General features: G+C 46.3%; 1 protein-coding gene across 3 annotated transcripts in view; it reads right to left on the reverse strand.

The window, feature by feature from the left end:
- The window catches only part of RAB30 (RAB30, member RAS oncogene family), a 50710-nt gene that overhangs the window by 11699 nt on the left and 11565 nt on the right, over nt 1-27446 (reverse strand). For 2 of the 3 annotated variants that reach the window (XR_012994429.1, XM_076328358.1), the window contains exon 2: nt 982-1082. Coding sequence is in view for 2 of the 3 variants with exons in the window: in XM_076328358.1 (XP_076184473.1) it covers nt 982-1074 (93 nt within the window). In the remaining variant the exon portion in view is untranslated. Of the gene's footprint in view, nt 1-981; nt 1083-13846; nt 13904-27446 lie in introns of all 3 variants that reach the window. The other variant, XM_076328359.1, reaches the window with a different exon arrangement.

Here is a 27446-nt window from a genome sequence, read left to right on the forward strand (position 1 = left end):
CGGGGTCACATCCCTGCACAGCATTTCGGGAGAGAAGCACAGAGCCAGCCACTACTGGAGCAACAGCAGGGGCCTGCGTGATGCTGGTGGTATTTGATTGCAGCACCATCAGAAAGGAGCAACAGCAAACGAATGAAAAAAAAGTAAACAGAGGTTTTTGATTTCTGGTGTCTAGGTCTACAAAGTCATGTTGATTTTGGGGAACATCCATCCCCTGTAGCAGCTGTGCTGCCCAAGCACAAACAGAAGAAGTGGCCACAGATTTTTGCGGTTAACCCTTTGGGGTCGACTAGCTTTACTGCCACCAGCTGTCACATGTGGTTGAAGAGTGTTTAACATTGCCATGGCTTTAAAACAAAAATTAACAGTGAGGGGGAAAATTGCTGACAATTCCTAGTGGAGAGTGCAACAAAAATCCCACAACTTACGTTTTATAGTCCATCATGCAAAATCTTCTCTTGCCCCGGATCACAGAAGCCTGGTCCTTTCCCTGTTACTCTGCCACAAAAAAGGTCTGGGAAGACCAGAAGACACTGGACTGACAGCCCATGACCCAGACTATATGATTGTCTACTAATGACAAATAACAGGGAGAGTTTTGTGCAGTGGCAGGAGGGATGGGGAGAAGGCAGTACATGGGAGCACACCAGGAGATGTGTTGGTTCTTACAACCAGTCTAGAGCACCTCAAATCAGGAGGAGTTTTCCTAGTGGCTTTCAGAGAGGACTTTCCATCTTCAGAGAGATATGAGCTCTCTCCAGTGCAAGGTCCCCAACAGGGCTAAGTACAGCACTAGATACAGATGTGCTGCTTGTGCCAGTATGTTGCTAAAGGTGATGCATGCACCAAGAGTGCAGACAACAGATTACTTTGGAGTTGCAATGCCAGTGAAGCCATTGGTGCACAGCCATGGGCTCCACGCTCCCATCCCAGTGCTGTTCCCACCCCGACATCCCGCATCCAAATGGCAGCCAACCTTACCTGAGTGAAGCGACGGACTAAGCAGGTCTTCCCCACACCGGCGTTGCCGATTAAAACAATTTTGAACAGGAAATCATAATCTTCCATACTCATTTACGCAGCTGCGAGAGAGAGAGAGCAACATGACATGAACCACGGTGGTGGGGAAATGCCCTTTTATTCCTGCTGAACTTTATGCCTCCAAATATTCAGAACAAAGGTCTCCTGGCGCATACACGGCTCCCTAGATAAGGGAGAAGAGCCCTTCCCTCTCCAAGCCGGGGCATCCACGTCATCCAGCGTCAGCTGCTGCGAAACCTTGGCCACATTTTGGCGTTCATGCCATCTCACCTGGCTGCCCATGAATTACAGATGCTCGTTTTCAGCTTTTGGAGCAAGGCTCCACAAACCTGAGCCACCATTTCTTAAGACTTCCCCAAATGTTTGTTTTGCTTTTAACTGTGTCAGCTCCAAAGGACAGTGTGGACTTTGCCACCTTGTCTGAGGGGAACGTGTAATTTATTTCTGTTAGGGCAATACCCAGAAACCCCCCAGGAGCTCCTCCAGGCGGGTGCTAGGTATGCACAGAGCAAGGCTGGGAGGTGCATGGGAGCAGAACAGACAGGGAAATTAAAATGATTTAAAAATAAAAGCAGCAGTGTTTGCCTTAAAGACAGAATGAGCTCATTTGCTAAAATCATAGTAGGGAGTCATAGAATCACAGAATAGAATTATAGAATCGTTTAGGTTGGAAAAGACCCTTAAGATCATAGAGTCCAACCATTAACCTAGCACTGCCAAGTCCACCACTAAACCATGTCCTTAAGCACCACATCTACACGTCTTTCAAATACCTCCAGGGACGGGGACTCCACCACTTCCCTGGGCAGCCTGGTCCAATGCTTGACAACCCTTTCGGGGAAGACATTTTTCCTAATATCCAATCTAAACCTCCCCTGGCACAACTTGAGGCCATTTCCTCTCGTCCTATCGCTTGTTACTTGGGAGAAGAGACCGACACCCACCCCGCTACAACCTCCTTTCAGGTAGTAGTAGAGCACAATAAGGTCTCCCCTCAGCCTCGTCTTCTCCAGGCTAAACAACCCCAGTTCCCTCAGCCACTCCTCATCAGACCCCTCACCAGCTTTGTTGCCCTTCCTTGGACACGCTCCAGCACCTCAACGTCCTTCTTGTAGTGAGGGGCCCAAAACTGAACACAGTGTTCGAGGTGCGGCCTCACCAGGGCCGAGTACAGGGGCACGATCACTTCCCTACTCCTGCTGGCCACACTAGTTCTGATCCAGGCCAGGATGCCATTGGCCTTCTTGGCCGCCTGGTACTTGGCCTTGTTGAACATCATACAGTTGGCCTTGGCCCATCGATCCAGCCTGTCCAGGTCCCTCTGCAGAGCCTTCCTACCCTCGAGCAGATCAACATTCCCGCCCAACTTGGTGTCGTCTGCAAACTGACTGAGGGTGCACTCGATCCCCTCGTCCAGATCATCGATAAAGATGTTGAACAAGACCGGCCCCAGTACTGAGCCCTGGGGAACACCACTCGTGACTGGCTGCCAACTGGATGTAACTCCATTCACCACAACTCTCTGGGCCCGGCCATCCAGTCAGTTTTTTACCCAGCAAAGAGTACGCCCATCCAAGCCATGAGCAGCCAGTTTCTCCAGCAGAATGCTGTGGGAAATGGTGACAAAGGCTTTACTAAAATCTAGGTAGACAACATCCACAGCTTTTCCTTCATTCACTAAGCGGGTCACCTTGTCATAGAAGGGGATCAGGTTAGTCAAGCAGGACCTGCCTTTCATAAACCCATGATCACCTGGGCCTGATCACCTGGTTGTCCTGTACGTGACACGTGATGGCACTCAAGATGATCTGCTCCATAACTTTCCCCGGCACCGAGGTCAGACTGACAGGCCTGTAATTCACCAGATCCTCCTTCTGGCCCTTCTTGTAGATGGGCATCACATTTGCTAACTTCCAGTCAACTGGGACCTCCCCGGTTAGCCAGGACTGCTGATAAAAGATTGAAAGTGGCTCAGTGAGCACTTCTGCCAGCTCCCTCAGTACCCTTGGGTGGATCCCATCCAGCCCCATAGACTTGTGTGTGTCTAAGTGGTGTAGCAGGTCGCTAAGCATTTCCCCTTGGATTATGGGGGCTTCATTCTGCTCCCCATCCCTGTCTTCCAGCTCAGGGGGCTGGGTACCCGGAGACAACTGGTCTTACTATTAAAGACTGAGGCAAAGAAGGCATTAAGTACCTCAGCCTTGTCCTCATCCTTTGTCACTATGTTTTCCCCCCACATCCAATAAAGGATGGAGGTTCTCCTTAGCCCTCCTTTGGTTGCTAATGTATTTATAGAAACATTTGTTATTGTCTTTCTCAGCAGTAGCCAGATTAAGTTCTAGTTGGGCTTTGGCCCTTCTAATTTTCTCCCTGCATAACCTCACAACATCCTTGTAGTCCTCCTGAGTGGCCTGCCCCTTCTTCCAAAAGTCAGAAACTCTCCTTTTTTTCCTGAGTTCCAGCCAAAGCTCTCTGTTCAGCCAGGCTGGTGGTCTTCCCCGCTGGCTCAACTTTTGGCACATGGGGATGGCCTGCTCCTGCGTCTTTAAGATTTCCTTCTTGAAGGACATCCAGCCTTCCTGGACTCCTCTGCCCTTCAGGACTGCCTCCCAAGGGACTCTGCCAACCAGTCTCCTAAACAGGCCAAAGTCTGCCCTCTGGAAGTCCAGGGTAGCAGTTCTGCTGACGCCCCTCTTTACTTCTCCAAGAATCAAAAACTTTATCGGGTAACAGTTTGGCTGAAGTAAATAAAGAAATAATAGATGTTATTAGGACTATTCCCACTAAGATGATTTGCTCTAGTTTTGTGAGGATAGCTTGCTTGGAGTAAAGCTCAAATGGGAAGTGAACACAGAGGAGCCTGGGGGGGTATCCAGCACACATCCCCCCCACCAAGTCCAACCTCCTTGGCAGGATGCAGAGACTGACGTTTCAGCAACGTCACAGGAGATGAGCAGGGTTGCCTACACAGGGGAAGACCTATAGGGCTTCCTTAGGCCACCCAAGGAATGGGGAGGACTGAACAGATAAATGTAGTTTGCTGCGGCTGAGCAAGGCATGAGGGATGAGTATCCACACCTCCATCTCCAGTGCACCCAAGGGTGCTGCCGGCACCATGACCAGAGAAGGGGTCTGTAACCTTCAAGAAAAGCAACAACAGGCAGAAAAGATTCAGTTGGAGATTTTAGGCAGGCAGAAAAACCCACAGCCAAGGGAGCAGTTTTGGACAAGGAGTGTCCAAACCCAGCTGTGTCCAGCAGGATCCGGATATTACACGTGGCCTCAAAGACCTGTCCTCAAGACTGCTCTAGGGTAATGGCATAAGAAACATCAGTAAAGAGGCAGATTTACAAGCTGTCAGTTGAGATACCAAGTAAGGTAATACCTGAACATCGGTACCTAACCCACCAGTACCTATAGGTTAGGCACTGGATGAGGAGTTAGAGCCAAAGACAGGAAGAATAGGAGATGGGTGGGGGAAAAATGATGAAAAAAAAAAAAGTATTAGGAAATTGCTATCCTCAGTAAAGCCCCAGATTGCTTAGAGGGTTTTTACAGAGCTGACAAAGGAAGCAAATGCAGCACGGGTGAAACAAGCTTCTCGCACTCAGCCCAAAGACAGAGTGCCCTCTCCCACTGCCTCCAAAAGTCCTTCCTTGGGACAGTTCATTGCCACCCTGCTGTGGCTGCACACCAGAAGGCCCCAGCTACAGACCCCAGTCCCACCATACAGCTGTGATAGGCTTATAGTCAAACAGCCAGAGAGTACAAGATAAAACTGAGACAGTCTGGGTCTGCCTGGCAGGGCACACCAAAACAGCTCTCCAAGCACTACCGAGAGCCTGGTGGACCTGAAGGCAAAAGAGGTGGAAGACTGACTCAGCTGCTTCACATCTATGTGATCCTTGGCCTTTCCAGCAGCCTAAAAAAAGGGTAACCACACCAATTAGTGACTAACGATCTACATCACATCAGCAGATGGTTAGCAGGGACACAGCTGAGTCACTACACAGACATGTCACTTCGCCTGGGCCAGTGACACAGCACAGCACCTGCCCTGCTGCTGCTTTGCTGAGCTGGAGCTATGGTCCTCTGCAAAGTGCCACCAAACAGCAGCAGCTGGAGCTGTCCTGAGGATGTTGTAACCTCACCTTGCTCTGCCACACAAGACCTTGCAGCCCCCTCCTATCTCTTAATAGCGTGAAAGAGTGGGACCTTAAAGAGCAGCCTCAAAAAATGCCCTTTTTTATTTTCTGGGGTTGTTATTTTGTGTAATCATTTTGTATCTCCATGCCTGGCTTTCCCAGAGTGGGACTGGATAACAACATGTTGACAGTGCTCTTACAATGAAGGCTAAATGTTAATATACGGTTTCAAGCTTTCACACTAGCCAACGTGAAGAAAAACATGATCATCCACTAAAAGCTATTTCAAGACTAACGAGACTTACTCAGCACTGGATAATTATCCCTGGGATGCTTCAAATCCCAGAGGCACTGCTCCCCCCTGGAGGGATTTCAGTTCTATTACTTGTACCCTAAACAATCCAACATTCAAATTTATCGTCTCAGGAAGCTTAAAAATAAACTTCCTCTGCAGATCTTTGAGCTCAGAAATGCTAAATGGCTCAGACATACCCTAGAGTTATGTCTGATCCCCTTCATTAGGCTCCAAGACTAATCACATGTGATAATGACCCCAAACGGGAACTGGAAGATGAGCCAAGGCCATAAAACAAAAATGCAACAATAAGATTAAATGCCAGAACTGAAAAGACAAAAAGTGGGGTCACAGGAGGGGAGACAGCAACAGACTGAGCAGCAAGGAAGAGACAGAAGTAATTTGGGAGGTGAGTGGGCAGGTGAGGTTGACCATCACTGCCCTGTCATTTCCCTGTTCACCAAAATTGGTGTTTCTCCCTCCAACGTGCACACACACTAACCCACCACGGCGTCAGCGCTGAACACAGAAACATTGCATCAGTTACCCTTACGAAATCTTCTCCCTCTGCAAGCCGAGCCTTTCAGCCAAGTGACCTTTGCTCCTGACTCAGGCTCATGCAACACTCCCTCTCCCTAGGGAAGATGTGTCTCAACCTCTGCCCTGCTTGCCACGGTCAGGGAATGTGCATCTCAGCAATACATCACACTTTGAATTATATACCTTAAAAAATAAATATATATGCAGAGTGCAACATTGTTTGCTTGGTTTTGGAGTTTGGTGTGTGTTTGTTTTTTTCCTTTTTGTTTTCTTGTGTTTGCAGGCGCAGGGCTCTGCCTCGCATCACTGCAGTGGTTGAAGGCATTAGGGCCGCAGCTGCCTGTCCCGCCCTTTGGCAGAGACAAGACCCTGCAAGCAAGGGCAGGGGACGGGATGCCTGCCCATGCCTCAGCCACCCCTCACCACATTTGTTTAAATCATGAATAGGGCTGGCTACAGCACAGAGACATGCCCTATCATGAGCTGAAACAGGAGCAGAGCCTGAGGCTGGCAGCAAGGCAGAAAATTGGGTTTCACAGTCATTTCTCCCAGAGGCAGCTTACGCAGCTCACACCCCATCCAGCTCTCATGTCTCATGACCCCCCTGGACTGTTCCCACCAGCCTCGCAGGGGATCAGTTTTGCAGGATTTTATTTCGTTTGGGTCGCTGCTCAGCTTCACTCCACCACGCAGCTCCACGCATGGTCACTGCAGGCAGGAACGAGGAGCCAAGAGGGATGAATCAAAGCGCTGCAACCACCCAGAGAGGTGGTCCATCTGCAGGAATGCAGCCAAAGGATAGCAGGACACATTTCAGGCTTAGCTGGTTTTCTTTACTTGGGCAAGACAGTGCAGTAAATGCTCTTCGTATTTTTCAATGATTAATTCCAATTCAACCAAAAGATTGGTGAGATCCATCCAAAATAAAAGCACAAGGGCCAGGGGCTTTCACCCCTCCTTCCCCCCATGCAAGCTCACACAAGCAAGCTCCAGCTCCCATGGAGACACCCAAAAAAGGAGGCACAGAAGCCATGGGCTGCCTTCCCTATACAGCAAGGACTGCTGCTAAGGCAGACATGCACCACTCCTTCCCGCTTCTCCCAGTGTCTTGGTTACTAGAAACTCTCCCATAGTGTGGCCAGCAGGACTTGGTCCTCTGTTTCACCCTACCACGGGCTCTTCACTGCCTGTAGATGTTGAATAGCAGCACAGATGGAGGAGAAAGACACGCTCCCTCCTGCTTCTGTTCACCACAAGCCACAAGGCAAGGCGTTTATGCACAATAAATACATGCTTCGGGGAATAAGATATCCAGGTATGTTTTAGTTTATTCCCCTACATGATGTCCTCTCCCTGCATTTGCTCCATTTACCTCTTAGTTCTCCCTGATCCACTTTGGGTTTACTTGACAGTGTTTATCATCACCTGAACCAATTATTTTATCTTCTTTTTGCAGTGCTTTTTCACCAATTAGTTTGGATGGGCACAGTGGGTTCCTCCTCATCTCTGACCTGGTCTGACCATGCCATGCTCAGCCTCTTTGGGTACCAACTAAGTGTCAGAAACACAAGGCAAAGGTTCAAATACTATCTGGGAGACATGAATGACTTTGGAGTGATCAAATTCTCCTTCAGATGGATGAAACCACAATTCTGCCTGTCCTTCATCAGCTTTTACACTAGGACCAGCCTTTGCACAAAACAACCAGCAAGTATGAGTGAGGTTTTTAGCTGATAAAGAAACCTCTGCAGCTTCTCTCTCGACTCCTTTGCTCGAGGAAGACTTTCCACCTCTAGGCATGATGAGAGCAGGCTCTACGATGATAAATTTGCCCCAGTTGTTTTGGCTCATGGAGCCAAAAGTAGGGTGGGAAACTTCAAAAGAGCAAGCCTTTCTCAGTTGACCACAAAGTGTGCCCACCTCTGCCTGTCTTTTACCCTCCCTAAAGATCACAAGATAACACATGCTCGGGAAACACGATGGACAGCCTTCATCTGAAGTTAAAAACCTTTCATGTCTAAAAGAATGTTTTCACACCTTCATTTTAGAAGAACAAAACAGAAATAACCTGTTGTTTCTAAATCTCCATGGCATCTCAGTCCTCTTCTGAGTTAGAGGCGCAGGAGTCATGGAGCAGCAGTTCACATCTCCGCAGGGCCAGGAGACAACCGCAGCAGGGAGTGCATGGCGCATCCCCTTCACTCCTCACCAGTCTCATTCATGGGTTTTCATTTCCTGTAGCCTGAAGAAGCATCAGAAGGCTTTGTGGGCATGTCCTGCTTATAAGCCATGTTTAGGGGACCACTGTGCCCAAAACAGAACAGGTCAAATCAGAGCAGGCTTAGCACAGCCAGGTGATGCAGACCCATGCATGGCTATAGAATTATAGAATCATTTAGGTTGGAAAAGACCTTTAAGATCATACAGTCCAACCACAAACTCAACACTGCCAAATCCACCACTAAACCATGTCCCTAAGCACCACATCTACACATCTTTTCAATACCTCCAGGGATGGGGACTCAACCACTTCCCTGGGCAGCCTGTTCCAATGCTTGACAACCCTTTTGGGGAACACATTTTTCCTAATATCCAATCTAAACCTCCCCTGGCACAACTTGAGGCCATTTCCTCTCCTCCTATCGCTAGTTACTTGGGAGAAGAGACCAACACCCGCCCCACTACAACCTCCTTTCAGGGAGTTGTAGAGAGCTATAAGGTCTCCCCTCAGCCTCCTCTTCTCCAGGCTAAACAGCCCTAGTTCCCTCAGCCGCTCTTCAGAGGACTTGTGCTCTAGACCCTTCACCAGCTTCACTGCCCTTCTTCAGACATGCTCCAGCACCTCAACGTCCTTCTTGGAGTGAGGGGCCCAAAACTGAACACAGTATTCGAGGTGCGGCCTCACCAGTGCCAAGTACAGGGGCACGATCACTTCCCTACTCCTGCTGGCCACACTAGTTCTGATCCAGGCCAGGACACCATTGGCCTTCTTGGCCGCCTGGGCACACTGCTGGCTCATGTTCAGCCGGCTGTCAACCAGCACCCCCAGGTCCTTTTCCGCCAGGCAGCTTTCCAGCCACTCTTCCCCAAGCCTGTAGCGCTGCATGGGGTTGTTGTGGCCCAAGTGCAGGACCCGGCACTTGGCCTTGTTGAACCTCATACAGTTGGCCTGGGCCCATCGATCCAGCCTGTCCAGGTCCCTCTGCAGAGCCTTCCTACCCTCGAGCAGATCAACACTCCCGCCCAGCTTGCTGTCATCTGCAAACTGACTGAGGGTGCACTCAATCCCCTCATCCAGATCATCAATAAAGATATTAAACAAGACCGGCCCCAGTACTGAGCCCTGGGGAACACCGCTCATGACCGGCCACCAGCTGGATTTAACTCCATTCACCACAACTCTCTGGGCCCGGCCGTCCAGCCAGTTTTTCTACCTAGTGAAGAGCTGGGTAAAAAAAAAAAAAACTACCCACAGCTGCAAAGGCTTCTCCACATTTAGGCATAAAGACTGAAACTATGTCAAGCCAGGAACTCTGATAATTTGCACCACAGCTCTATTCCCCCTCAAATCCTCATTATAACCTACTGCTTCAATTAGACACAGAGAAGGATTTGCAGCCTCTTCCACCTGCTGGATCTAACCAGTAGGTTAGGGTGGGTTTTGATGTATTTATACAATTCTTAATGACAAGTATTTTCTGCTCTTCATCATCCGACAGCTATAAACAAAAATAAATTTACCTAAACATCTCAAGTTCAAACAGCAGCAGTTACGTATACAGATATTACATTGATTGCACATGCCATATGAGCCAGGAAATTCAAAGCTAAGGCTAATATTTCAAGTAGAAAATTATTCCTTGTGGGCCAGAAAATTGCAGGGAACTCAGGTCTGGACATGCTGTTGCATTACGTAACTCAGAATAAAATATTTTCATTTCCAAAGCACCTGCCAACCCAAGCGGGCTCCTGCACTTGGCAAGCAAAAGCCCAGCTCGTGCCCTCTGCAACCCAGCAGCCTGGATTTCCTCCTACTCCCTTGCCCACCTTCCTCACTCCTTCTCTTTACAAGGTTTAATTTCACTTCCATCCACACAGGAAAAGTTAAGAGCGACTTCATCCCCACAAAAGCCTGGACCGCCCACGCCACAGCCCTGCTCTGTGCTGGTCATGGCAAAGCCACAAGGGACCCACGCTCTCAGCTAGGTGGCACATTAAAACTCCAGGGATATCTTTCCCAAATTCAAGGGAGAAAGATTTATGCAGGCACATGGGAGTTGCAGGGCCCGGCATTTCCCATCTCTGCCCATCACACCTGCCATTCCAGGCAAGCAACATCCAGTTGCCTGCACACTGGCAATCCTAAACATCCCTTTTTCATCAAGGATGGTCCCTCATAGGAAGGGAGAAGGTCCCGAGTGCAGAAACACCATGCCTCTAGGTATGATTTCCCAAGCAGAAACACAGCAGCTTTTATCCTGCACACGCATCACCTACAGACTATTAGTGCACACACCTCCGTGGTGCATCGGGCTTGCAGTGTGCTCACACTACCACTGACAAATTCAGGCTCAATAAGTCCCTCCAACACTTACAGGAGACATCAAGCAACTATGCACATAGTGCAGGGAGGCATGGGGCTTCCCCGTGCATGGCAGCCCCATCAGCATTGGCTGACCAGCTGCCAGTCATTTAAAAGTCTAGACACATTAAAAAAAAGAGCAAATTGCACCCAAACTTTCCAGCTAGAGAAAGCAGTACATTATGAAAACCTCAGCCCTACACAAAAATTTTATTTGGAGAGATTCCTGCTCCTCAGCCCTTTGCTCAGGATATTTCTCCTATAGAAACCAAGCGAGCTGAGTAGGTCCAAGTTCTTGTATGCCACAGGTATGTTTTATCTCAGAGATATTTTTAGAAAATACTGAAGAGCTGAAGTTGAGAGGTTTTGAATCAATGACTGCACAGTGCACACAGCCCTTCCCCGTACCTCTTTTGCCACCAGGAAAAATTTGCAGCTCGCCAGACTATTTTGATCAGGTCATGGCTCATATGTCACTTGGCTGCCAGGAGCTTATGCGAGTGCTACGGAGGAACCCACTGATCAGCGATTACAGGCGCTTCACCATAAAACAAGCAGGTAAATCCAGCACCAATACCATCCCAAGGAAGAGCTCTGCTTTACTGGGCAGAAGGAGCTCGGTGGAGCAGGATGCTCAGCTGTGATGCCCACGCTCAACACAAGAGGGCCCAGCCTTGCCACAGCCCATGGCTGGACACCAGCTCTCCTCACTTCCAGAGATAACTGACTGCAGACTGCCCTCTTCGTCTGCCTGCTTTGCTTAACGGTGGAGGTTACAGATCTCACATTTAGGAGCAATCTTTGGATTTTCATGCGCTTCTGGCATCCCCTGATGGTGAAAAGGCCTTGCGTCCATGCTGTCCACCGCTGAGTAAAGCCTTCTGGGTGGCTTTGCTAGTACTGGTGTCAAGAGCAGCATTAACACACATCATTAATCCTTTTTTGTTGGATGGTGGAAGGATGGGTGGTGTTTGGGTTGGACACATTCTTGAGGGTCTCAGTGCCACTAAAGGCTCTTCAGGAGACACCAGGCAAGTCACAGCTTCTGCGGTCCAGTGTCCCCATTTAACTTTCCCACCTCCTGGAGGGAGGCTCAGCTCAGTGACATTTGTAACGCACTTCGGTGTTGGGAACGGCCACGGAAGTGCAAAATATCACATGCAGACAGCAAGTTCTATTCCATCAAATATATCTGAGGATTGAACTGTTAATCAATGACTCTCCTCCTCGCACAGATAAAGGAACTAATCTGATTTCTGCGTTACTTAGGAAAAATGAGATACACAGACGGTACTTGCAAAATAACAAATAGAAAATTAATTTCTTTAGGATTAAAAAAAGAATGCCAACATGCACATCCACAATGCCACAATAGTTGGCTGGTGACCAAACCACACAGCGGCAGCATGCCCAGGATACACACCATCTTTGGAACACTGTTTCCAAGCATGAGAACAGCCCCGCGCTCCATTTACTCGCAGAATCTGGGTTCTGACTGCGAAAAAGTCAGTGTAATCTTAACGCGTGCTTTTATAAACATCTTTCAAGACATGCCTGGACATGGAGACCCAATACTGCATGCTCAAAACAACACTCTGTTGCTTTTGGCCGCATTTTAGCAAAGCATGAGACCACCAAGCTATATGCTCTGCAGCAACACATTTTTGCATGGAAGCAGTTAAAGACTCAGCCAGCACAGCAAACAGGCTGACTTCCAAGCATGGAAAACTGCATTGCCAGAAATCCAGCCAAAAATGCTGTTTTATCCACTCAAAAACAACAGCTTCTTCCCAAAGGAGGGTGGGGGCAGGGGGGGAAGATTTTTTAAAACTACAGCCAAGCATTAACTGGAACACATCTTGCATGGAAAAGCCAGGAAAGCTTCCTAAGTCCAGCTCTCTACAATGTGAAATAAAGCTCCTGCACCAAGACCTGACCCACTGAAACAGGGAAACCCATCAGGACCTTAGGTGAGAATTTGTCTGCCTTTAGAGACCAGGTGCAGGATCAGGCTGAACCCCAGGTGTCTCACATGAGCTGGGCAAGGTTTGTGGGGATAGCAGCCCTACAAGCAGGGAGGCAAAGCTGGAGGAGAAATGATTTGCCCTTGGTGCAGAAGAAAGGCTTATGCATGTTAACCAGGTAAAAGGCAAAGAAGTCTCCCGATACATTAGTTTGCTGGGCTGGCATGGGGGGGTTGAGTGGCATTACAGTCGTACGTGGAGATGTTTTGACACTGGTGACAGGACTCTGATAAAACACTTGCAAGATTAGACAGTTTGACACCAACATTTTTGACAAGATAGGAGAAAAGCTATCACAACTAAAGGGTTTCAGCAAAATATTTACAAGAACATGGTGACTCAAATGAGGTTGCAAGTGTGGAAGTAGCATAAGTGCAAGTATGTCATTAACCAAGGACATAAGTCCCACAAATGTATTGTGAAAAATGAGTATGTACATTAGAGAGTTTGGGTTATAAAAGCATGTCCAAGAAAACTTTCTTAAATTTTAACTACAATGACATGTCTTACTGCTGTTGAGCATCTTGTTTTGATTGTGCCAGAGACTGTGGTATGAACAAACTAAAAATTTTTGCTAATAAGGTGTTGTTTTGTAAGAATGCTTTTTAATTTAAAAAAAATCATAGAATCATTAAGGTTGGAAAAGACCTCTAAGATCATCAAGTCCAACCGTCGACCCAACACCACCATGCCCACTAAACCATGTCCATAAGCGCCTCATCTACACGTCTTTTAAATACTTCCAGGGATGGGGACTCAACCACTTCCCTGGGCAGCCTCTTCCAATGTTTAACCACTCTTTCAGTAAAAAAATTTTTCCTCATGTCCAATCTAGTAATAAGCAGTTATTTCCATCTCTTGATTTCTGCTGAAGTTAGCTTGTGATTTACCAGGATTTACATCACTTCTCCACCAAAGCTAGTAGAAGTAACAAGTAATTAAGCCTCATCTAATCTCGCTTTCATGTAGCTGAGATTAGTGTCTGCCAGGCTGCACTTGGTACCCTGCGGCTTGGGCTGTGGGGTCCATGCAGCATCATGCATGACGCTCCCATGCCGTGCCATACTGTGTCATGCCATGACACCGGTGAGGCCACACTGGGCCAGCCCAACAGTGTCCCACAATAGCAATCAAAAAGCTAAAACCCAACTGCTATGTTAAGATGCAAGTTTGCTGTTTGTTCAGAATGGACAACAGGATCCACAAAAAGAAAAATTACCTTTCGCTCTTGGTTCTGTGGCTTGGGACAGATGTATCAGACCTAAAGGTAACTTTCCTGAAATATAATAATAAATTAGCAATACCAGCAGTAAAGGGAAGAGGTAATAAGCAAGATAAAAATCATAGAATGGGTTGGGTTGGAAGGGACCTCTAAAGGTCATCTAGTCCAACCCCCCTGCCGTGGGCAGGGACATCTTTCACTAGATCAGGTTGCTCAGAGCCCCGTCCAACCTGACCTTGAACACTTCCAATGATGGGGCATCCACAACTCCCCTGGGCAACCTGTTCCAGTGTCTCACCACCCCCATCATAAAACAAACAAAAACCCCCCAAAACTATCTTGCACGCTGTTCTTGACAATGCATTTCATCATCCATCGAGTTGATCTTACTAATATTCAGACAGCTAGACCTCCTGAGGAGCAGACACAATACCTGCCATTCCTCTACACCAGATTCAATCTGCATCCAGTATCACCAGATCTCCAAAGAGGACATGCACGTTCTCCTACTACAGCTACGTGCATTTGTGCTGGTTCGCTTAAAATAGCAAGAATCAAAGGCAAAACTGCAAAAGCCAAGACACTACAGCTGTAAGAACTGTACATGCACTGTAGAAGCTGTAAAAAAGAAAAAAGGAAAAAAAAAATCACGTTCCTCTGAAGCATTTGGACTGATGTTTCATTGAGAGGAGCTTGACCCCTGACTAGCACCTCTCATACATTTTATGTCACAGCCTGAAGCACAGCAAAGAAGGCTTCCCAAGACAATTGCTTGAAGGAGCTTTCTCCAAGAAGGAACACAAAATTACTAGGGCAATTATTTGCACAGTACAGGTAACCCATCTTCAATCAGTCTTTTGCATCTGGATTTTGTAGGGCAGCATCTTCCTGGTGGCTCAAGAAGGAGGCTGGCCTCCCTAGGCAAAACTTTCAGGCATGCCCTCTAATTCAAGTGCTACTACAGAGTAGGATTGTTAAGAGAAAAGTTGCTTTTTTGTTGGTTTTTTTAAACTTAGAGGAGGAAATAAAGAAGTGATCCCATGTTTCAGCCAGAGGCTCCCTTATCACAACCACACGCACAACATCAGCCAGCCACATGAGAGCTGTGCATCACACCCCTGTGCCACCACAGTAGGAAAGGGCAATTCACAACAGCACGTTTGCATTTAGGAAGGATTTCTGCCTCCGCTGTGCATATTAAAGGAAGGTTTCTCCTCCAGAAATGATAGCTTTTTTTGAACATGAAATGATGGAGGAATAAAATGGAGTGAAGTGTTACAGGCTCCCATTAAGATGGCAGAGGTAATGCAATAGCATTGGCTATTTAAATCCTTACAGGGAGGGAGATGGGGAAGGTGCTGGAGCAGCTGAGGGCAGCCTGGGGAAGCTCATCTCCCAGGTCCCCATTCCCTCCAAAGATGAGCTTGAAATCCCAAAACAGAGGGTCCTCTCTGCCACTAAGGTCAAGTTTGGGGTGGTGGGTCTAGGCTAGTCCTAGGCTGATTATTGCTCCCCAATTCATCACCTCCTCTTATTTCCAGATGGGAAGCACATTTCACTGTAACATCATACATGCTCATGCACCCAAGCATATATGCTTCTGCTTCCTAACAAAACTGCACCACCAGCAAGAGTTCTCCCCTCTAAAAAGTTTTCCCTTCTAAAAATGCTCTCATTTGATGGAAACCCCCCAACTGGGATCAGCCAGCCTGTCTGGCAAGCAGCTGAGCTGATGGGGAATATTCTTTGCATTTCTGCAAAGAAACACTTCAGTACAGTTTTAACTGCAAGTATCTGCCAGAGAAGCAGATGTTTCATGAAAACAAATTCTTCAGAGGGGGAAGAAAGTGGAAATAATAGAGACTTGGGTGTAGCTTCAGGGCTGGTTTAAGTGGATCTAAGCCCTACTGCCTCCAAAGAGAAGGTTCCCAGCCCTGCCCGCACCCAGCCAGCTGCAGGAGGGACCCAAACCAGATGGGAAAAATTTGGGGGTGGGACAGCAGAATTAGATGTTACAGCCCTGGTCCCAGAACTTCATTTTTGTAAAAAAGTATCTTTACTGTAACTAGTATCTCTATAATGGTCATTTAATATCATAACAGCTCCGAGTAAGATTTTTGTAAGGATACCACAGGTCTCTTCATAGAGTAAGGAACAGTATTCATGTTCTGGTTAAATTTCAGCTCACGCGCTAACACATAGCCTGTTTTCAGTTCCCCTTATAGTTTCAGGTGGTTACAGTACTTTTCATTTGTCCTAAACCACCACAAAAGTACAGTTACTCATCTAGGGCAGCTATCTGCTGTTAAAACCTCATTTCAGCTTTGGGCCAGCTGCAATTCAAGAGACTGCATGGGCTAAATTTGACACTAAAAGAAATCCCAAAAAGCAAAAAAGCAGTTTTTTCCACTCTTTAGTGGAAGCTTTCTGCTCTAGGTCTCCTACCACTGCAGGGACATTACTCAAACAGCTTATCTAAAAGCCTGAAATCTGAAAAAATAATAAAAAAATGTGTTCCAGGGACAGGGTCTTTGAGATTGTTGTGGTTTAACCTGGCAGGCAGCTAAACACCACACAGCTGTTTGCTCACTGCCCCCCCCCAGTGGGATGGGGGAGAGAATGGAGGGTAAAAAAAAAGTAAAATTCATGGGTTGAGATAAAGACAGTTTAATAGGACAGAAAAGGAAGGGAAAATAATAATAAGAATAATAATGATATAAAAATATACAAAATAAGTGATGCACAATGCAATTGCTCACCACCCACCAACTGATGCCCAGCCAGTCCCCGAGCAGCAGTCACCCCCCCCAACCAACTCCCCCCATGTTTGTGCTGAGCATGACATCCCATGGTATGGAATATCCTTTTGGCCAGTTTGGGTCAGCTGTCCTGGCTGTGCCCCCTCCCAGCTTCTCGCTGGCAGGGCATGAGAAGCTGAGAAGTCCTTGACTAGTGTAAGCACTACTTAACAACAACTAAAACATCGGTGTGTTATCAACATCATTCTCATCCTAAATCCAAAACACAGCACTGTACCAGCTATTAGGAAGAACATTAACTCTATCCCAGCCGAAACCAGGACTGAGATTTATTATTTAGAGCTCATGCAGCAAGTGGTACCGTGAGGGCTAAAGCAGGCAGGCCCCCACAAAACCAAGCATCGCATGCGCATGCACACACACATTAAAAGACCATGTTGGTCACAGAAGCTCTCTAGCCCAGATAAATCATGTCTTCACCTCTGCATACCTCTACTCCCAGCTCAGCTACTCCCTATCTCCAGCCACATGGGTTAATACATTATCACAGAGATTTGCAGATAAAGATTTGCATTTGGAGAGAAGGTGAAGGCACAACCACAGCTTCTGTGGCACCAATATTCACCCTTCTGATGTTGTCAACATTGAACAACCTGATGACATAGCCCAAGGTCTCCCAATACACAGTATGTGCATGCCCTTTGCTCAAAAATACATTCCCATCGCAAACATGATCTCTCAGGGCTTTTCTGATATAGACATTGCTATGTTAACCACATAAAAATTCAGAGATTGTCCTTTACTACTGCTGATCTCCTGGCAGCAGCCTACTGAAGTTTTGACCTCTTTGGGACTAGCATTAGGAAGCAGAAAGCTATTTCCTTTTGTTGACTTAAAGCAAACAGTAGCCAGTCCTCCACAGACACCGATGCAAACATGACGTGTGCAGCCTGGGCAGTGCTGTCACTGCCCAGCTAGGGACCTTCACACTCACAGCTTCATGGTCATGGGGACATGACTTGGCACGTCAGCACTGTGTTTATGACCATTTATTTTTATTCCTTAGCAACAGAGCAGCTCTTGGGGTTGGGTTTGGGTTTTTTTTTTTTTGGTGTTGAATCTATATTTGGCACCCTGGGGAAATTCCTGAGCAGAAGATAGCAATTTTTAAAAGAGAGGATAAATGCTGGCACTCAAGCTCTGCTGACAGTAACACACCCCCCCCGGCTTTCGGTTAGCATGAAGTGCTCAGACCTGGAGCCAACAGGAGTCCTCACATGGACCAGGCATCAAGAGTCACGTCCATCACATTTTCTGCCTTTGCAAAACCTTGCCCCAGCATAATAGGAAAAGATTTATTGGCTCATAAAGTCTCTAAGCTGTTTGTGTCATGTGTAAACCAACGTCTCCAAGGCTGAAGGCTCTGAACCTCATCACTGTTCAGCAGCACTCATGGGTCCCACAATGGTTTTTGTCCTGTGGGAGCCAGGACCCCTCAAGTCTGCACTGTCTCAAAGAGCAAAAAAAAGCGACTGCAGTACAATACAGTAATTCAGAACTAAGACACTGTTCTTACCATGAATCATGGAAATATCAATATCCCCCAGCTCTCTACAGCTCCCAAGCAAACATGCAAATTAAATCCTGCCTAATCTACATGAGAAAAACAAATAACACCTGATGTTTCCCAACTCTGTTAGCAACGTGGCCTTTAAAAAAAAAAAAGATTTAATCATAGGAAGGATAGAGAAATCACATGGCTCGGCAGTTTCATTGGTTGTCATGGCAAATGAAAATCCCTGACTCTCCGATTTGTGTGTTTTAGAGGAAAGATGACAACAAAAATGCCTTTTTTTTTTAATGACTAGAAAGGAATGTTTTCCTAATAATCACTCGTGAACCCACTGCACACTATATATAAACAGCTGCTCCTTCCCAGGAAAAATGTTTGCTGTTGCTTACTGAGCAACTCTCAGGGATCCAGGCAATTCAGCCCCAACAGACATTCAGGCGCGGGTAATGAGAATCATATGCTTTTAAATGTGGTGACTTCTTGCCTGCCAAAGGGAGCCTGAACTAGCTGGGGGGGGGTCTCAGCTCTACGACTGCTCCACCACTGGCTCCCCAGGGAGGCTGCTGGCACTGCATGGCCAGGGGAGCCTGGCAGCAGCACAAGTCCCCTCCCATACTCAGCATCACCACAGCATTTCTTGCCACGTGTCCGCTAACGGGAGTTTCTTCATGCGTTCTCAAAGCAAGCCAAAACCACAAGTTTTTCTGTGAGTTTTAATCTGCCAGACAGGTAACAGCAGCAAAGACGCCCCAGCGTTTGCTCCAACACATGCAATCCAGAGCGCCTTGCACCCCACCTACACGACCAGCACCACACACCTTACAGTAGATTTTTCTGAATATAGGTGGGAGATAATTTGGCTGTAACTTCAGGAGCAGGACCCAGAGACCCTGCTCCTTCCAGCCACACTGTCTTTTGTTTTTGGCTACATGTTAAAAAGCTGGGAAGTTGAGGATATCCACGTGGCAGATTTACATCACTCATTTCACCACCAGGTCTTATTTCGTTCATTTTGTCTCCAGCCCTTCCCCTCCTGCAAATCTTTCTCTTCACTCCTGAGCTCCAACGCGAGGCCTTTTGTCTAGAAGGAACAACAGGATCCTAAGGAGTAATGTTTATTATACAGTGTTGTAAGCGATGCACCTCTGTGGGTTAGGTGTTTTCTGCCACCTCCATCCGTTGTGATTGCGCAGGGGTGACCAGAAGTTGCACAACCACACACGTGCGGCTGGCTGGAAGGCAGCCCCTTCTCTAATGAAAGCCACAAGCTCCTTCCCTTATATTCCCCGAAAAGCAGCTGTGTATGAAACCACACCATCGCACTCCAATGCTGGCTGTGTACGTACACCGAGGGCTGTATTCGACCAAAGTCACAGGCGTCAGCACACATCTGCACTGCAGAGCCTTCATCGCGACCACAAACTGAACCAGACCGTGCTCCTCCCCAAACTTCATCCACAAAACTGAGCCACAATCAGGGACACCCAAGCAAATTAGCTAAAGGCCACAGAATATAACAAGGATAACTAGTTTGGATCCTTTATCTTTTGGATATGAGGCAGAAGGAAGGAGATTCATCATCGTCCTCCTCCCTGGCCAGGCTGCGCCTGCAGTACTGCAGGTGAGACACCCACCTTCTCCTTTACAGCCTGCACATACCAAAAGGAGGTCACTTTCTATCGAGCATGAGAAACAGATTTCCACAATAACTTTTCAGCTCAAACCCTGTGAATTGTATCACAAGCCTCATACGTTAACCCTCACCCACACACTGCAGAGCTGAAACGTTGAGGCTGCTGAAGTTACTGGAAATGCAATCACAACCCAGGGGACAAGGGAACTCAGCTCTTTCACCCAGGCAATAAGCCAAAAGCACAGAAAACAGGATCTTTCCATGCAGGACTCCAGCCAGAGTACCTCTCGGCATGCCGGTCCCACAGCATCCCTTCCCTGCAAGGGTTGCTGGCTCGCACGCGCAGTCCTCTGGTGGTTCGGGATCCGGAGCATTTCTGGATTGCTATACACATGGGCGGATGCGGGGATGGATGGGCAAGGGAGAAAGCACAGGCCAAAGGGGAATTAAAAGACAGGCTGAGAGGAAAAAGGAAAACAAAGAAAACCAAGCAAGAATAATTCTCTTTAAGGTATTACACTGGAGTGGGCTGACATTGTTGGACACCACACAGTTTTAATCCTTTAAGTTGAAGGGATGTGACAGAGCGAATGTTTTTCATCCCGACTAGGAGACTTTGTCCAGAGGCTAATGCCAGCTAGTTACACTCAGGTATTCAAGGCCTTGACACGCAATCCTGAAAGAAAAGTGTGTTTTGGTCACAAAAAGGATCACATTAGCAGCTTCTTAAATATATACACTTTGACATTCTTTCTTTAGGATATGGCTTATCAAAGGAGATGGCACAAACCAGAGAGACTGTGCTTATGCAGGTATGGAATATGTCACATTTGTTCATTCCTCACAGTTCCCCAATTTTATACAAAATTATTTGGACTCCACTATTTGTTCCTTAACAGAATGGGCAGTCTACCCAAAAATACTAATTGTAGTTCAAAACTCAGCATAAGGCATTTTCATTTAGTAAAATACAGATTTGCCTCTTCACATTTCAGTTCGCCATTTATTCCATCAAACACAAGCGCAGCCTTCCTGCCCCGAGCATGCTCCCATCAAGTATAAAGCAATGCACAAGTACCAGCTGCTATTGCACAGCAAATTGCCATTAGTTACGAACAGATTTCATGTCTAACAGAGCCCATCTAAAGCAAAGAAAAGACTTCTCGAGAAGTTCTATATTTACTTCTAGTCCTTCCTATATGTATTTCTATACTATATATGACTGAAATCGGACTGCATCACAAATCGAAAAACAAACACGGTATTTTTTTGTGTGTGTGTATTGACCTTTGTTTCCCTGCTGAGAGGATAAAGACAAAGACTAGAAGTCAGAATATGAGAAGACCTTTTGGCTCTGCCGACAACAGCTTGCAGGACAGGTCCTACATGGCATTTTGGATTCTATTCTTCCCTATGTGACGATCATTATATGCATTGCCCTGAAGTGGCACTGCAAGACCAGACCACCCCCCCCATCCTGCAGAGCTCCGAGCAAGGAACTTTTGCAGAAGCATTACCTCAAGACTTCACTTTGTAAATCTGCTTTCAAAGTCACTGGTTTTCTCTTTGAAAACAGAGGGTTTACAATGACTTGTGCAATTTTATTGCGGTGAGCTAACTCCAGCAAGAACAAGCTAATTCCAGCTTTGAACCACCTTTTCAAATTACTCCGTTCTCCAATCTATTTAGTTTCTCTCCAAGGGAAGAGAAATCTTCACTGTTAATGTATGCTGCTGCTCCCTTTTAGCATAAGCACCTCCATCTCTGCAATAGTCACGTGCAGAACAACTTAAATTGAGCCAACTTGAACTGGATACATGCATGATAAAAAGCAAAAGAGAAGCTGCTGTGGTGGTAAAGAATCCAGGCAGGGTAACAAGGCTTGTAAAACTGGCTTCATCTGGACTGGGGTATTTGCTTAGCTGGCAGTACCCTGAATTGCTACAGATGATGGTGAAAGGAAACATGTTATAGCTATGAAAATCTAGTTTAAAAGAAAAAAGTGGTTTAAAGAAACTGTGAGGCAATTTTAGGTTAGGGTTAAAAAAGGAAAAAATAAAAGTTATAGGGTGAGAAGACAGGGAAAACAGGAAGCACAGAAAGATATGGGATGAATCTAGGATAAAGATGTCTACGCGAATGCTGCTGGAGCACCAAGGCATGAGCCCAGTCAGCAGCACTGCACGGAGGAGAATCCGTGCCCAGCACAGCAAAACAAGAGCAGGAGAAATGCAGCCCAGAGGGGTCAATGGGAAGAACAAACTGGCAGAAAACTATCCCTAACCCTGGAAGGACACCCGCCAGCTACCTGCGGAGACAAACTCAAAAGCTTTAGGGTTACCTCTGCCAAAAGTTGGAAAATGCTCCATTTTTAAAACTGCAAAGGAGACTTGTATTGTGGTGAGACCATGCATTAGATCTGGGAATCTGAATTCAAGCAGTGAGCACAAATCGGGTTCGAGTGCAAATCTCAGTGCCAGCCTGAACAACAGTCGCTACAACCCCAGCTAACACATCCGTCTGTAATAAAACACGCATTTGTAAGTCACAAATCGGCTTTCAGTTCACTGTCAAAAGCACAAAACAACGCAAGACCATCAGGGAAAATTAGGTATTAAGCGTCAAGTATCCCATTTGTGGTGCAATACAAGGGGACAGTTTTGAGTATTGTTTTGGCATAGAAATGTAGGTTGGCTTGCAGCAAAGACAAGTGCTCCACATCAAAAAAAGTCTTTGTACCCTTTGGAGTGAAGAACTTCACCTCCAGTGGAGAAATCCAAGTTTTCACTGTGGGCTCGCTAATCCGCTCCTTGGTCCATGGCTCTATTTCTGCTGCTCTGCAGTAGCCTCACATACTGCCCAGGGTTACAGCTGGCAGCTCCAAGTTCTCACTTAAATTGGTTTGAGTTTCTTTTCTTGGCAACTAATAACCTCTCTTCCCCCTCCCACAAAATTGGGTAAGTACTGAGTGAGACTTCCCAGGTACAATACAAGAGTTGCAGATAACGAGAATCACACAGAAAGCACCACATTTGCATTTCTTTGTACATTTATTACACTTAAACAGTCAATGAAGACAGTGCGTGCTCTTCGGAGAAGGTCTGTCCTCTCATGTCTGCCCCAAAGCCAGCAAAATAAGGTCCAAGCATGGTTACAAACATCATCCCCTTCACCCTCCACACAAATGCACTATTGGGACAGATCCTGATCCTGGTTGTAATGAGCATGTAGGGATTAGGAAGCCACGATTAAAAATATAATACTGTATCAAGTTAAATTATTCATTCACCATGCTGTTACAACCACCAACAATTCGAACATGAAACTAACACAAACATCAACTGGGTTATTTAAGAGCACAAGAGCAACATTACAGACCCTACATGTGTGGCTTCTCTGTTTTGCGTACTTCTCAGACTTTTCTTCTCCCTTTTGTTATTTGCTACTTGTTGGTACCTTGGTGTGTCCACTATGAGCTTGCTTTATACCAGGCTGTACAGAAGGTTGTATGGACTCCAAGAACGTAAATAAGACTTCTGCTTTGAGAGAATATATTACAATTTTTTCGGTCCATCATGTTGAAAGAGGCCTGTGGCATTTTTAAAAGGTTGGCGTTACGACCCAAAAGCTTCACTCAACATTTAACTATTGCATGGAGGGAGTGTCCAAGCACACTTTCCACCACATACATGCCCACACGTACATCCTTCAAGTTTCAAAGGGAGAGCAAGTCATGCTCAAACAGTACATACATTTTGACTCTTTCCTCATCATTAAGAGTAACTTCAAATCTGTATTGTGATAACACTTAAATCCAAGCCAGGCTGATAGCCTCGCTGTACTCCGTGCCACACAAAAATCACTTAATAAGCATTCTTTTCCATCTCTGAGCACTCCGTACACGCAGGCAAGATGGGAAAAAGTAACGGATCAAATGATTTGCCCAAGGTCAGAAATTTGGGAGTAGCCCCCATGTAGCCAGACCTAAGCCTCATGCTCTCTTCGTTGGACTATTTTAGTTCTCCAGCGTCCTTACCCCCTGCCGCCCCCAACTGCTTTGCTTTTCTTTACTCTCCATGATCTCTCTTCTTTTCATTCTGCAGTCTTGATACCTGCCTTTCCTCTGCCCTGGTATCATGCTCTCTACATGCATTTTTGTTTTTGCCTGCCAAGAAAGGTGTAATAGGGCTGGTATTTTTCTCTGGGAACCATTCCTGGGCTGTATTCAGGAAATTCCCCCTTTTAACTAATAAGTCTTGTATAAAAGTTACAGCCACCAAAATAGAGAAGATAAGTCTTTCTTCTAGCTTCTCCCCCTACCCACTCCAAGGTGCTGGAGGACAGGTCACCCATGATGGCGCAGCCTTCCCTTGGGTGTCTTCATCGTTTCTCCATGCAGACAGGCCACATGCCACTGCTCTGCAACTACCCAAATTCTCCCCTAGCCGCTAACGCCTTAGTGCCACCTCTGTCCCCAGACTCCAGTAGAAAGAAATGCTTTCTATCCTAATTTAACATTCTGCAAGCAGCAGTTGAACTGGTAAAGCTGTGAACGGCAAGAAAATACTATTTTTCCTTGCGCTGCAGGTTGGAAGACTCCTGGACAGCAAAAGCAGCTCTGAAGCTCCAGGAGCTGATGATACTTACCTAGGAAGTTTTCCAGCTTAAAACAGACATCATCCTCTTCTTAAATCCTCTCCCCCCTTTCCTCCAGAGAACAGCTCTTCCCTTCCCAACCAAAGCCTCACCAGCTAGCAGCTTCACCATTCGCACAGGTTATTCACGTGAAGAACTGGCTTAACCTCTGTTGGCAAGAGAGCTCTTTCCTGCAGAAGTACATCAGTGAATCCTTCTAAAATAAAGTCCCTTCAGGATTAATCCAACCCAACATCCCCTTGCATCTCAGTTACTGTGACTGTCCTTCTCTGGCCTTGACAGATCTCATCTTGGATCACTGGCATCCCCGTTAAAAAAAAAAATCCCAATAAAGGACAATTTTCCCAATTTGCATCTTCAGGGTTTCCCATTGTTCTTCCTTCCATGGCTCCCCAACTCCTTGTTATTACTTTTCACATTTATTTTACAGCTTAGCTTACATCCCACTAATTATCCTCAATGCAAAAGCAGCAGTGTCAACCACCCTCTCTCTCGTGCATGGTCACATCTCCCTGCAAAAACCCACCAAGCTGTCTCCTGCTCAAAAATATTGCTGTTACCTGGCCTTTCCCTGCCTGTTTGTGACCATGACCTGTTGTCACCCACCAGAAAGAGCTGAGCTCTGCCAGCTGGAAACTGTGTTTTGTGTTTGCACAGTTATTCAGGACGCAACAATGGACCACGGGATGCTGCAGCAACACACAGCAGCAAGAGGCAGAGGAAGGGACCCTTCTTGGTGGGCCACCCTTAATTTAAAGCAGCAAGTCTCCCCTCTTGAGGCTTATCCAACTGTCCTTAAGTGGAAATGCCAGGCTGTAACTCCCATGCCACTCATTTTCCTCCAGGTCTGATCCACGGAGGATGGCAATCCATCCCGGCCCCGTCAGGCTGAGATGTTGATGGTGAGTTGAAAGCACATGGCTCAGGTTTCTTGCAAACAGCAAGAGAGCAGGGAATTACAAGGAAGGATTTGAAGTGTCACAAGATGTGTTTTTGGTATTTACAGGGATTTCTGTGTTCAGAGGCAGGCCTTTCCACGTAAAAGCAGAAGTGTGATGGAAAGGATCTTTCCCAGGAATGGCCAAAATAGCCATTATGAGTTTGTGCTTTGCAAGAGGACAAACGACCCCAATCACACACTAAGTAAGGCACACTGAGAACCACTTCAGGGTTAGGATAAAATGACAGATGTTCCTTTTTAAAACCAGAAGTTGGAGAGTAAAATGTCAGAGCTTTGGACAAAACCCTCAAATGCCAAACAAGCTTCACAAAACAGCCTGTACATCAGTCCTTCAGCTCCTGAGAATATCCCACGCTCCCAGCAACATGCACCTCTCGCACATGAGAAATCTAGCTAGTTTCAGTGTACAACTTCTTCCACTGTATCCCTATGTGTCACAACACATATTAAGATTCAATTAATACATTCTCCCTTTAAAAAGGGCACACAAATTACAAGCTCTTCCTTCCTAGGAGATAGATGCTAATTACAGGAAGGTGTTCTCCATAACAATTCTCTTCCTAAGTCATACCAATTGCCTTGTCCATTTGAAAGGTGCATTTCCAATATCGGAAGAAAAAAGACCCTTATTATTAGCAACGTCTGAACCACTAGCCATCAGAGTTGTTTGCATACTAGTCATGTTAATTTTTTTCTGCATAGCACTGCTTGAATCCCCGTAACACCTTCCCAGACAAAGTGCCATTAACATGCAAATGAAAAGTTCACACTCCTCCTTCCCGCGGTCCTACTCGAGATGGTACACAATTAAAGTCATAAGTGAAGGTAATGAAAGGATCAAAACAAGACAGGTTGGTTACACATGTCACAGTAATGCTTGCAAATCAGTCTCTCCTCTAATTACCATGGTATTTCCAGGAGGAATCGATTACAGCAATATGGATGAATGGGATCCTAAAACTGAAAAATGTACTGGATTAAACATTAATGCAGTCATTGACTGTTATCAATATATGTATCTAATGGAGGGTGGGGCCTAGCAAAATACAGAATTGATGGGGTTTTAAATATCTAGAAAGATCAGAATCCTGGACACAGAGGCTTTAAAATAGTCCCAGCAACACAACATACCAAAAATATAAATTCATCCACCAGGCTATAATTACACTTTGTGTTTTGTTTTTATTGCAAAGATTGGTGTAAGCATATAGCCAGGCAGGAAGCCAAGCCTCAAACTCTGCTCTATTGACTGCTGAGGTCTCCATTAGCCCAGGGTGCTCCAAACAGAAATACTGGTTTATCCAGACCAAACCTAAAGATGATACAATGCAACCTCTTCTCCATACCAGGCAAGCTTTGGATGAACATTGCCAAACAAGCATCTGAATTCAACAAGCTCCCCTCTCCTTAAAGCGTTATACACACTTTAACCCTATTTTCTGAGGAAAACAAGCTTTTGCAATCATCTAGCCCGGCCAACAGGCTCAAAAGTTACTGAAGGAAAGACTGTTTTGGCAAAATTACAAAGAAAATAAACTTTCTACAATTCCTGTGACCAACAGGCAGCTGGGATGAGCCCCAAATCACCATCCACACTGTAAGTAAGTTGAGCTGACCCTTGCCCTTGCCATTTTTGTTTGGCTGCAGCTGGCTGGTTGCTCAGGACACAAATGCCTGTCCGCCACGTAGCAGCCATGCATTTCTTCTCCAGATGTTCCTGTCATAGCTTCCAATTGCAGCTATTCATTTGTGTTACCCAGTTTCTGGACCTTTCTGTCTTGGTTTTTAGTGGTTCTGAGCCCTTGAAGCTTCAGCACTCAGCCACTGGAGTTGAAAGTGCTCAAAACCTCTCCAAAATGTGTTCCTATGTGGGACACAAAAGCTGATGAACCTCTCATTAATAAATGATTTGACAACTTGAGCCTTGTGCCTACTAAAGCAGTAATGTGTTATAGTGGTCCAGCAGATTACACCCTACACAGTGGCACTGTTTTGTCTTACCTACCTTTGAGGCG

The sequence above is a fragment of the Aptenodytes patagonicus genome, chromosome 1, assembly GCF_965638725.1.
Source record: "Aptenodytes patagonicus chromosome 1, bAptPat1.pri.cur, whole genome shotgun sequence".
Taxonomy (NCBI): domain Eukaryota; kingdom Metazoa; phylum Chordata; class Aves; order Sphenisciformes; family Spheniscidae; genus Aptenodytes; species Aptenodytes patagonicus.